Source organism: Xiphophorus maculatus, chromosome 6, assembly GCF_002775205.1.
Source record: "Xiphophorus maculatus strain JP 163 A chromosome 6, X_maculatus-5.0-male, whole genome shotgun sequence".
Taxonomy (NCBI): Eukaryota; Metazoa; Chordata; class Actinopteri; order Cyprinodontiformes; family Poeciliidae; genus Xiphophorus; species Xiphophorus maculatus.
In genome coordinates, this window is record NC_036448.1 from 17087172 (window position 1) to 17100548 (window position 13377).

A 13377-nucleotide genomic window follows, 5' to 3' on the forward strand; every position below is an offset into this window, starting at 1 on the left:
AGTAAAAACAAATGGAAATAAGGTTTTCCGTATTAGAAAAAAAACATTAATTATTAAATATAATAATCATACTAAATGTATCAAACATATTACTGCCAAATATAATTGATTAATATATGGTGCCTGGCAAAATCATTCATATTTATTTCAGTGTAGGGTTTTTGGGGGTTTTTTTTAATTGCGTGCTCAATTGCAACAGACTGGTATATTATTGTGAAGCAGAAAGAAAATCATTTAAAGGTCAAACATAAAGGATTAGGCTTAAAAGAAACATTTTAAACTTTGAACATTAAATGGAGCACTTTCCAGTCTACTATATGGAAATAGAAAGATAATGGGCCAACGCCAAACCTACTAGGACATAATTGTCTACCTAAAATGACAGGCCAGGCCAAGAGAGCAGCAACCAGAGAAGCAACCAAGACGTTCGCAGTAACCTGGAAGGACCTGCAGAAATCCACAGTTCATGGGAGATCACCTCCGTGTGGGACAAGACATGAGCTGCCACAAATCTGGTCTTTATAGAAAACTGGAAACAATAAAAGCAGCTTCAGAAAGAAAGCAGCCTAAAGTTTGTCACAAGCTATATAGGAGACACAGCTACGTGTGAAAAGGCTGCTCTGGCTAGATGGGACCAAAACTGAACTTTTTTCTCTACACATGAAGCACAAAGTGTTGTTGGAAAATAACACCGTGTATCACTACTTAATGCAATGTCCCCTCCTGTGAAACATGGTAGTGGCAGCATTATGGTGTGCGGATGTTTTTCTTTAGCAGGGACAGAAAAGCTGGTAAGAAAGGCGAGTCGGCACAAACCTGAAATACTAACATACAGTTAGAACTGTGGTCAGAGGTGGTTTTAAGACACACTGACTCAAAGGGTTGAATGAAAACTCACACTATATTTTGTCAGATTTCTATTTAGGAAAATGCTACATGAAAACCCAATAAAACACATTACTCTTTTGGTTTCCCAGGGATCTGGATACTTCTCAATGTGTCATTTTTCACACGTGAGTGTGGCTTTCCTTGACCAATAAATTTACAATAAGCAAGCGACTTGCTGAATTCTCTGGTAGAAGTGTGCAACAACCAGTGTTACTTGACTTGTAAATATTCACAGGGATTTGTTTTGCACCCACATTCTCAGATTTTTGGCGTTTCAGGTCTCACCCAGTCAACACTCTGACACGTGCTGTTTTCACAGCCACCAAATTACTACACTGGCCATTTTCTCTCCCACACATGCACTGCACCTCTGCCTCTGCTGATGCACACATCAGTGGCCAGCTAGTGTTGACCACTCTCCCGACTCCCACACGCCCACAGAGAGCATGTGGTTAGGTAACTGAGACTGGCACGGCGTTCTGGAGGGGGTGTGAGGCAGGAGGAGAGGTGGGCAGATATGGCAGCAGAGCGGTGCTGCCGAGCTGATGATGCAAGGAACTGAGCTCTAACAGACTTTGTGAGGACAAAAAGAAAGCAAGCAAGCGTCTTTTGTCATCTTGTTGTTGCAGAATTGTGCACATGATGTTCAATGACAAAACAAATTCCTTGGAAAGCTTTCCGAAGAAAGGGAAACGGTTTGCCAGCACTACAGCAGGGAACCAGAGAAGCGCTGCCTGCTGAATTTGAACTGACTCCTACTCATGGCCAGGTTCATATTCCAATGAGCACTAAGGCAGCAGAGATGTGCCTACATGACACCCCCACAGTGAGCAGAGCTGCCTTCAATGATCATCACATGCTTGCTTTCTGTTTCCTGCCAGAACCAGCGCAGAGTAAGTTGCACAGCAACATATGAACGTGATTTTTTTTTTTTTTTCACTAAATCGGAGTCATTATCGTGGAGAAGACAGCAGCTCAGCAAACAGGACTAAGAGACTTTAATAAAGAAAGAAAGAAAAAAAAGAAAACTTCGCTATCCATGGTTCTGAACTGACAACTCGCAGCAACAACTTCTTAAAAAACAAACAAACAAACAAACAAAAACATTTTAAAACACAAATCATGCTTTTCATGTAAGGATATGGCCACTCTATTATCCGCCTCGCATATTTCCTAATGATGTTGTCCTCTGCAAATATAAAGAGCGACCTGTTGACGGTGAGGCAGTTCTGCCGGTGAGGGACGGGGTTGTACAGAGCCATGGTCCGGGCCCGCTGCGCTTTGGCTTGCTTCATGGAAGCGGTCAGCCCGCCGGACGCGGCGTCCTGCCCGTCGCCACCGCGCTCCAAGTCGCCATCCCCGGAGTCCACCGTGGCGGGAGCGGACTCGTCTCCGAACCGAGCCATTCTACAGTGAAATAAAAATAAATAAGGAGTCAACCAATTAAGACAATCTTACTTACAAGGAGAAGTGCAAACGGTGCAAAGATATTCCACCTTTAGTCCGCTGTCAGCTTTTCGAGCTGTAAGATTCCTTTACAAGTTGCACAATCCTCTCACTCCATCTCCACAAGGCGAAAAAAAAACTATTATACCATTCAGCTGCTTCAATTTTCTGAAAAATCTTCCATGAATCAAATCAAGGTAGCAAAGAAATCAACAGTTCCAGAGCGCAACAATCAGCTCTGAACAACTTTTAATGTGCGCGCCTCTCTAACTAGGGCAGTTTATAGGACGACAAAAAAAGAGAGAGAGAGAAAAATATCCACTGAAGTTGTAATCTTCTACCAACATCCAAGCCGGTAGTGAATTGGCAAAGCGCGGGAAACAAAAACTACGACATGCCCATCAGAAGGAGAGTTCCGAGACTCGTTTTTCAAAACTTTACGCATCTTCCCGCTGTGATTAACTTCTGGAAAATAAGCCAGTTTGCCTCATCTCTTGAAGCGTCTTTCGTGTTTGAACTGATCACCTACTGGAAAGGAGGGGGAAAAAATCATCAACCAGGAGCGCATAAAGCACCGCCTGTCCCCTCCCACAGCGCTGCACTTCGTGGACATTTCAAAATTCATCTGAATGGAAGCTGCCGGAGAGGAGGGACGTGCATTTAGTTACCATAGCAATTAGTTTGTTGAGGATGAACAAAAACACATCCTCCAAAACAACAAAAAAGTGACTATATACAGCAGGCTGTGTGGGTTCAAAACACAATTATGTAAAGCTGCTGGTGGGTGCTGTGGGAAAAAAAGATGTGTGAAATCAAAATCAAACTATGTACAAAATAATGCACAGAGAGATAAGAGGTTTGTTCCTCCATAGGAATATTTTTGGCTGCCTGACAGACATACAGTGTTGTCATCTTTCCTTTAACAGTGACAGACTGTTGCAACATGTGAAAACTGGGCCATTGTGCTAATATTGGATTAAAAGTCAGGGGTAAAAATAGAACATGAAATAGATCTTAGGGCCGCTCCCTTTTTTGAGGGAAAGCAGAAGAAAGCAGGGTCTTTTTCACTCCCTGCCACAAGTGAGACCTCATTAGGCGACTGGGCGCTCTCACTCCATCTGCTCCCTTCCCCACCCCCCACCGTTTTACTGAAGATGACCACTTCAGCCCCCACAGGCAGATTATTCAACTGATGCGGACATTTTTTTTCCCTTTTGATAACAATCAATGACGGCATTAGTCACCCTGAAATCCTAGCTCAATTTTTCAGGTTAATAGCTGATTGATGGGTCCTACTGTGTAAACAAGCAGCGAGGGACGGTGAAAACAAGGGGAAAGGAAAAGTGACAAAATCTCACAAAAAAGTTGAGATGTGGAAAGAGAAAAGTCTGAACAGGATCTATGAATAAGTTTCAGAAAATACTTCTGTTTGCTGCTCTTTACTGTACAGGAACCAGGTTGGAGTGTCACTACATGCAAGATCTAAATACACAAGCATATAAAATCCTGATTGACATCCATTTCTACTTTATGGTAGACTTTACAGTCCTTGCAAACATATTCACACTATTAAAAGTGTTAATCTACAAATTTAGAATGCATTAATTCTGTTAAAAAAAACTCATTGGCCAGTTTATTAAAAAACATAGAACAAACAACAAAAAAAAGACAACAGACAGGTCAGGCATATTGCTGTGCAGAAGTTTGTATCTGGTTATAACACAACAACCTGAGTTTTATAGCCTCTTATGAGAACAGCAAACCTAACAACGTATCACCAAAGACCTAATTTGACAAGAACAGCAACGAGGATATTGATAAAAAAAAATATTCCAGGAAGCTCATGGTAACTTTGGCTGGGATACATAGCTCAGACAGAAGAACATGTTGACCGAACAGCTATTAGTCATGCAGTCCGTAAATCTGGCCATTATGAAACAGCAGCAGGAAAAGAGCCACTTTTGAAAGAAAGACATGAGACTTAAAGAAGACACTCTGGTCTAAAGAGATCAAAATTGAATTATTTTGCTTATTTTCAAAGCAACATGTAAAGTATAAAACCAGCCCAGCACATGGTTTTGAATACACACTCTCCACTGCAAGACATGGTGGTGGCGGGCTCATGCTAAGGAGACATTTTTCTTCTGCAGGAACAATGCAGACATAATAGGTGGAGGAAAATCCTAGAAGAAAATATTTTAAAGACTGCAACAGACAACGTGACGCACAAAGACCCTCTCTGTCCAATCTGTATGTGCTTAATCTGTGTTATGAAGTTTCAACATGTGCAAAACTGGAAAAGACATACCTAGGGAAATATGGCTCTATGGCTCAGGGAGACAGGGTCTATAAATGTGAACTATTCCTAAAAAATATATGAAAAAAGAATTCCCTTCCACATGACAATTAAGCCATAATTTGTGCAGGTCTATCAAACAAAGAAAAATCCCAATATAACACATGAAGATTATGGTTATAAAGTGACAAAATATAGAATATGGGTGTGAATATTTTTTTTTGTAAGCCCTCATTACAAAAAACAAAAAACATCTCCTCGTGTGTTGCTTTACAGAAATATTTGTCCATCTCTGCCAAGAGCACATATCTCTCCCCGCGCTCGTGTCTCCGGCTCTCTCTTTTGCTGTTGTTTCCATAGCTACATAGCTCTCTTGAATTCCTGCTTCTTTCTTTTCATTTCTGCCAACAAAAGCCATGTTGCACAATAGAGCAACCTCATCCTACAGAAATCTGCTTCTCCCAACACACAGACACGAGCACACCTCCCAATCGGGGTCACTGGACATCTTGCGGGGAGGAAGCTGACAGACTTGTGCACAGCACCGTCGCCACACTGATGCTCCAAACAACAGTATGCAGATGACCAGGTGCAGCCTGCTTTAAGACTGTTTGGCTTTTGTTTGCAGCCTACTCAGAGAAGTACAAAAATAGCACCGTTGAGCGAGCACAAAAGCTTTAATAAATTTGCCGGGGCCTTACCAAACTTTGAGAAAGATTAAGTCTGCTGCCACAGCTGAAATAGACGTGCAGTTTTACATTTTGGTCAAAGAAGCAGCAAAGAGTCACATCTTAAACATCACGCATGCAGAGGGGACGGCTGAGGAAGTTTGGCTGCAGGTGACATGCAACGAGAGCTGAAACGTTAATGGCACTTTGTGCCAGAGCTCTGAAGGGCATTTATATAATTGCAGACAGGCTTTCACCCAACATTGACTGGAGTGGTTTTAGCATTTTATTTTTCTCTCTGTTCCCTAGCAACAGACACTCTCTCTTCTGAGTTATGTCAGTTTGATTCGTCTAATAATGGCTTCTTATATCGCCGCAGATTGGCGCAAAGCCGTGTCAGTTTATGTCGCATATTTACATAACCAGTTACACATTTCTTAACGAGAGTCCAAATTTGTTTAGTAACACACAAATTTGGGTCAGAATGTTGGAATAATGTGGAGAAATCTCAATTAAAAGGCCTGTGAGAGGGTGAAAAAAATCTCACACATTCAATCATTGGCTCTACAAACATGTCATATTACCCATTAAAGAGTGTTAATAGCCTTTTAACGTTCTGAGGCGAAGCTCACCAGCATTCAGAAACTCTACTGCTTACTTCATCACACACATCAGCTCTACTTTGATTCCCTAGCATCCCCTAATGGACAAATAACCACAATACATTTATAGATCTTCTCCCCAAAAATTACATTAATCATCTATTTTGATACATTTTATTTTTATATGTGTTGTATCTTGTGAAGGACACAGGCCTAACAATAGTGTATAGTAATAACATGGAAATAGAGAGGAGCTCAGTTAATAGAAAGTGGAAGAGAAGAAGAAGAAGGGAGGAGGGCTTGTCATGTTGGTTGACTGGAGATTGCACTGATACCGCGCCTCTTCACGTTCAAGTGGTGAGAGGTAGACAATCAAACCGCTCCCGCTCCAGGGTTCAGAGGTTCACAGGTAAGCATGAAGAGCTCCACCATTAATTACACTCTAAGAAATCTGACCAGACAAACTGCAGAAAAAGTGGTTAGAGCTGATTTGACAACAACAAAAAAATTATATTAATAACTGAAGCCAATAAAGGCATACACACTATTTCTCAAAATTTGATGTGGAAAATATTTTAAATCCCTTGCACGTTTAAGAATACATGGGAAATATATAAAAACACGTCTACGATAGTAAGAAGAAAAAAGTAACGTTGAATCATTTATTTTCAAAGGTAAAACGGGTTCAGCATCAACAACCTGGATGTTGCTGTCGTATAACTGGTTATTTTTCAGATGAAACTGGAGTCAGTTCCCTGTGATATGCCAATTGTGTGTGAGTGGGTGTCTTGTTTTATTTAAAGAACGAGAGACAAAGTCTCTTGAATTTTAGCATGATGCCAGCAAATATGACAAATAAGGAACTGAGAAAAGCAATGCTTGAAGCACATCGCACTGAAAAATATTCCTGAATCAACTCTAAAATGTGGGATGGATTGTGGTTAAAATGAGAAAACTTAGACAATTGGTGCATTTATTGCAAAGTCACAAAATTGCAGAGGATCAGATCTAACCTATTTGTGAATGTACAGTGCCTTACAAAAGTATTAACTCCCCTTAGACTCTTTTATTAGGATTTTGTGTGAAAAACCAACACAAAGTAGTATAAATACTAAAAAATTAGAAGGATACGTGGTCCAAAAAGGAGTTTCATTTGCAGATTCTAAATCATATTAAGGGGAACATACAATATTAGGAAGAATGTGCTTCAGACATAAGAGACCAAAATGTTAGAATCAGCTTGCAACAGACCAGTGCCTCTTAACATACAACCAAAAATACACATACTGGTTTAGATCACAGTAAATCCATGTATTAAATCTAATCTAAATCCAGTAAGGAATCTGAGGCAAGACGTTCAAAAAACATGTACAAATATGTTTTTCATCTAATTTGACTGAGCTTGTGCTATTTTATAAAAAAAAATGGTCAAATATCTGTCTGCATGTGTAAAGCTGGTAGAGGCACACCCCGCAAGACCTGCAGGTGTAACAGCAGCAAAGTGTTCTTCAAAACCCTGAGTCAGGGAAGCTGAATACCAATGCACACATTAATTTTCTACCAATACACAAATATAGACAAGTTTGTGTTGGCCTATCTCAATTTCATACAATCGCAATAAACTATGATGAAATCAGTGGTTGAAATGGGACAAACTGCCAAGTGTAAAAACACTTTCAAAAGTCTGAATAAATGTAAGTCACTCCAATATCAAGATGACACTAACAAGGGTGTGAAATAAAAAGTTGCAACAAAATGGCATAAAATGGCTGACTATTTGCATGGTCTTAAATAATATGTTGAGATGTTTTAAAGCTCCAGAATAAATATTTTGTGGGTTTTTCTGAACAAAAAAATGAAAAAGCATAGTGGTTTGTGAATGCATCAGTTAATTTGAGCACATCTACAAAAGACATTCAAAAGTGTGGCGTGAGTATGAGATCGTCCCTGGAGTAACATAAAATCTTAGACGTACCACTTAAGTCTTCATAAACATGTCTGCACATTTGCCCATGAGAGTGGCCTCATCACAAATAATAAGTTTAAGAGATAGAAATGCAAATCCATTCAAAAAGTGCATTGACTCTAAAACAAAAACATTTTAGCTGTATCTCAATTACCTACAGGTAACTACATTACCTGTAGGTAACTACATTAGATAAAATTAAGATCAAATGTATGTTAAGTAATGTATTATTATTGTTTAGCTCTAAGTTGAATTGTAATTCTGTGCACCACAAGCCAACACTCATGTACTATTTCACTTTCATTTCATTAAAACCACAGAATTTACAGTGTAGCAAGATATTCAAACTTCCCAGCAATCACCAGATCATAACAAGACAATTTAAACAATTGTACGACTTTTGTGTAACAATTATTTACATAAGGTTCACATGTAATAATGAACTTCATTCCACACACAGTGGAATCAATTAAATCATTAGTTTTCCTAAGAGTATTTTTATTAATTATAATATTAAAAATTCATAATCTTAATTGTTATGTGAATGTTATTACTACTAGAAGCAAAGAAGGAGGCAGGCTGATTAAATAAATATAGTTTTGTAGGAAAATTACTTTTCTTCAGGCACAAGAAGCAATATTATTATTCATTTAAATTTGAGTTCCTGTCTAGTTGATTGCATCCAGTTTTGTTCTACACTCGAAATGCTTCACTTTTCTCCTACTATTTTGTGCTGCAGAAGAAAAAAACGATACTCGTAGACCCAAAACTATTAGATAAAAGCATATTTAAAATTGCTGTCTGAGTAACTTAGTCATAAAATAACCAATTAATTGCCATAGTTTTAGTAAACATGGAAATGTCTTGGTGTATTAAGTATCTGCTGAGGCTGTAGCGTGTCACATCTTCTATTTTGATGACAGACAGACACGCCGCAGCAGGAGTTGCAGATGTAATTATTACTGTCAGTACTGGCTTACATTGTATTTCCAGCTCAGCAATCCTTTTATTATTCGTGCCTGCTCACATTTAGGTCTTTTCAGAAACATGGAACTGGGCTGCCATAAAGAAGCTTTTTGTTGACAAGTCTCAGATCACGTTTTTGATCAAATCTGTCTCCACAAAGCTGTAATTTACAGGTTAATACGAAAAACCATGTATTATCCTTGTGGATTTTGTTTTCTTTCACTGAGGCTTTCATCGTACTCCTTGCAGATTTATCATCTTTACATGCACAATTTAAAAGGAATCCTTTGAATTGGAAGCTCTTTTATACTTACTCCCACTCCTTCCTGCGGGCTTGTGGTGTGCTCTGTATTTTGTGAGCCTGGTGGGCCATAATGATGTCCTTCTGCTCCACAAGACCCCCGCGCCGCCGCAGTGCAGCGTGAGGGCTGAGGGACCCCGAGCCCTGATCAGACGAGCCGTCATCCTGACTGTAGGGCACGTCAAAACTGGCTGCACGAGGGGGCAAGCCAATGTTCTCAGGACCGCCGTGGGGGACCTGCAGGGAGCAGGAGCGAGCCCCCTGAGCCAGGCCAGGACGGGCAGACGGGATGGGCCTCCTCCAGTCCTCAGGCTCCGGCAGGGACAGGGAGGACTGGACATGAGCGTGTCCACGGTGTGATGGAGAGTGGAGAGTTGGTGTGAAGGAAAGGGAGAGGGACTGGTTGGAACTGGTGAGCATATCTGCAGGGATCAGGAGTTTGGCAGGTTCACCATAATTCTAGAAATGGGAAGAAAAGAGAAGCAGAAGATGACGAGTGTGAGATGGCAGTACTAATTAGAGAAACACTGACAAGCCAGAGGGGCGGGGGGCTGGGATAGGGGGGGGGGGGGGGGGGGGGGGGGGGCATTTTGGTCCAGACTCAAATGTTTCAGCAACCTGCAAAGAGACTGCAATAAATTGAAGTCCAAGTGGAGCTCAGAGAATCACAACTTTTGTCTTTTGGTCTGCACCATGACCTGTTATCTGTGTTTTTAATTAACTTTTCAAACAGATTAATAAACATTCTGTATAGATGTTTTTTTTTTCCTTTTGAGTTCAGAGATCCATATTATTTTATTGAGTGGAAATGCTGTAATTGTTCTCAAATTCTAGTAAATGTTCTACTCCACTGTATTTAGCTCTAATTACCTAATGTCACTTGGATGTGTTAGACACTATAATGATGTACTGTTGTTGTGCACATGCCAACTCCTTCATTTAGCTGTTGAGACTTTTTTTACCTGCTGATATTGCTGTAGAATTTTTTTTTTCCTCCTTTAAGCAGATTAGAATGGTCTGAATATCAGCTCTAGCTGAGTGGTTCATTCACAATATTTTTTATGTAGTGCTATGTGGTTTCTAATCTTTCTGTGGCGGACTAAAAGAACCCGTTCTAGTTAGAGATTAGGCTTTTATCTTTTAGGTCTGACCTGCTGACTCCAGTTTTGACTGATTCTGATTCTTCTAATCGCTACATACAACAATTCCTTTGATTGCAGTTGAATCCAACTGAAAATAAAGGATTTACATTATCCCCATTTAGGCACATGTTCCGATTTTTGTCAAGCAAAAATCGGAACATGTGAACAAAGTGAAACAAAGTGGAACAAAGTGAATGTTGTTGGCTGGTGAATTTTTAGAGCAAAGATGGAGGGAGATTTTTGATTTATTGCATTTAATGAAAAGGTAAAAAAAAACAATAAATTGTTTTTTTTTGTCAGGCAGATCATGATAAAATCAGAACCTTTTGGATGAGTCCTTAGTTTTAATGCTTTACTGTAAAAAGTAACCATTTCTGGCTACAAAACGATGCTGATTCCACTCTTTTAACGCTGCTTTGTTTTTGCTTCTGTCTCTTTAAGGTCCTCTCTGTCCTCTTTGAAGGACTGGTTCTTTAAAGATGGGATTAAGGGATGAGGATTATTACAGGTAGCACTGTAGGAATTATATAAATATATTATATATTGTGATTTGGTTAACCATAAGACCGATCAACAAGTGGAATACGTTTCTGTAAAACCTAGAAGATTTTTTTTCTCTAAAGTCAACACATTTTATATTAAATTTTGTACACCAATAAAAACTGTGTTGATGCAGTAATTCATGCAAGAGGAGTATAGAGTACATAGAAATGTACATACTTTACAGTAGCCTCATTTATGTCCTCAAAACATCCATTTTGATTTGTCCAATGTAGTATTCTAATTTTCTGAGACTCTAGACCGTAAGCCATAATCATTAAAATGGCTAAAAAAATAAAAAACAGAAGCCTAAAACAATTTACTCTATGTACAATACATTTCCATAAAATCACAATTACATTTTCTGAAATGACTGGCAAGATGTGTGACTCTTTGCTTAGAAAGACAATATTGCTTTCAAACAAATCGTAGTTTGTTTCACCTGGAACAAGTTGTCTATTGCTTTTACACATTTGACCAAAAAGGAGTTCATGAATCTTCATAATTTTTGTGATTCTCAGACACAGGAGTTGCTTGCCCAGGGATCAACAGCTGACATTTGGGTTTGAGTTTTGTCTTTTTTAGTCATAATCTACCAAAAAAAAAACATAATTTTTTTTCTTTCTTTCTGCTGCCTGCTAAGTGTATTTCTTACTGAGACAGAGAAATGTTATGGGTCAAACTTAGTGTCAAAAGGCTGGAAAACAGCAAGTTTGCACGGAGACAGTCAGTCAGGAGCCAGACGGAACAAGGCCGCTGGAAGCTGAAAGGAAGATGACTGAGTGTGGAGGAGCCGAAGCAAAAAAGCGCTCGATGACTCACTCATCATCAGCAGCAGGGGCTCCTCAGACATGAACTGGACACAGCCTGAGCTGAGCTCTGCCCTCCAACACTGGAGAAGCGCCTCTATGAAAGCTGGCAGAGGCTGCAAGGTCAGCGCACACATTTAGAAGGGCAGTCTGATGGCACCTTTATGCTGCTCGGCAGTGGGATGTCTTTGATGGTAGCACAAAAGATGGTGCTGTAGGTGGTTTTATCAGTCTGCTGTGGAGCAACGGATGAGGGGCAATTAAAGGTCAAGGCTGCTTATATCAACAGGCTATAAACTATACAAGAGGAAGGGTGGATCCCTTACATCTGACAGACTTATTCAAACAAGAGTAAAAGCACTGTTTTTACATGGTTGTAAGAATTTTATTATCTGTAAAATTGGAAACACCTTTGTGGAGGAGTTCTTGCTTATTTTTATTCGTATTTATATATTTATTTATTCAAATTTCAGCTCCTAGGCTGTGATCTCCTTCAATTAGTGCCCACTAAAACAACAGGCGCCCCCTTCGTCCAATTTGTTCACGTCAGCCGCACGTCGACAACCGCCTTGGAAATGCATTAACTAGCCAGTTAACGGGTATTGTTAATTAGGCTGCCGCTTCTTTATTCCTGTGGAGTTAAGTGTTTGACGCGCAGGAGAGTGGAGGAGGGAGAAACAAAGCAGCACTCAGAAGTGTGGAAATAGATTGCTAAAATGCACACTGGAGGATTGAAGCACTACCTGCGACAAATAGGGAAACATAAAAAAATATATATGTATATATCAGTGAAATTATAAATGATCAATGGATCTGATCGGCTTACCTTGAGGTGCGGTGCGCTCCTTCATCCTGAGCTGGATCCTAAATCCATGCCCCCTCCCTCCTTCTGTCTATCTGTCACTCAATCCGTCCAAGTTTGATGCTCAGAGGAAGGTTTCTCCTTGAGTGCTGCTGGTCGCCGCTGTATGGTTATAAATACCGTCGGGTGGCTGGGAGCCAGAGCCGTGTGGCACACATGAGAGTAAACACGCGTGGAGACAAGATGTGAGGCGAGGAAATAATCCCGACCATCTTCGCGCAAACCGGCTGCCCGTGATATGAGTCACTTGGTGTGTGGATTACGACGCGCAGGGATGTGGCTCCAAAACTTCACTAGGACAGTTTAGTGGTTATTCTCAGATCACTGGTTGAGGGAGGGACAATAATGGGGGGGAAAGAAGGTTGATAGAGAAAATGCAACAGGTGTCTATGTGGAGCAGCAATGTGGGTGCAAATAACTCTGATATGTACCACTAGATGGTGAGCTAAAGCCACACTCTTTCCACTCCGCTGGAAACACCAAAGAAAAAAGACAAGTTGCTGCTTATTTTGCATTTTTTCTCAAAACAGCAAATCAAAAATCACAACACACACAACAAGAAAACAAATTATGACGTATTAGATGTTAAATAACTTTCCGGGCCCCAGATGAATTGTTTGACTAAAAGAAACAATTACATTTGTATTTCAATCCTTTGCTATAGTTTCAAAAGGTGCTAAAGGAGCACAGAGAAGAAGCTTATTAAATAATAAATTGTATTTATGAACCTAGTAATGACTCACTATACTGTCTTCTCACCATTTGATGAATCATTTTTAATGACAAATAACTGCTGAGTTGTAAATAAGCCCTTGCTCTTGATCATTTCATTGGTCATCATTTTCCCCATGAAATAAACCAACATTTTACTGGTTCATTAAATGTTTTGAT

General features: G+C 39.9%; 1 protein-coding gene across 4 annotated transcripts in view; it reads right to left on the bottom strand.

The window, feature by feature from the left end:
- Window positions 1–12758, bottom strand: part of LOC102216859 (voltage-dependent R-type calcium channel subunit alpha-1E-like) — a 61045-nt gene extending 48287 nt beyond the window's left edge. For 2 of the 4 annotated variants that reach the window (XM_023335157.1, XM_023335156.1), the window contains exons 1-3: window positions 12451–12758; window positions 9147–9592; window positions 2032–2295 (exon numbers count right to left, since the gene is read on the bottom strand). In XM_023335157.1, coding sequence (XP_023190925.1) covers window positions 2032–2295; window positions 9147–9553 — 671 coding nt within the window. In that variant the 5' untranslated portion in view covers window positions 9554–9592; window positions 12451–12758. Of the gene's footprint in view, window positions 1–2031; window positions 2296–2384; window positions 2896–9146; window positions 9593–12450 lie in introns of those variants that run through there. The other 2 variants (XM_023335158.1, XM_014471935.2) reach the window with 2 other exon arrangements.
- Between the last annotated feature and the right edge of the window lie 619 nt (window positions 12759–13377).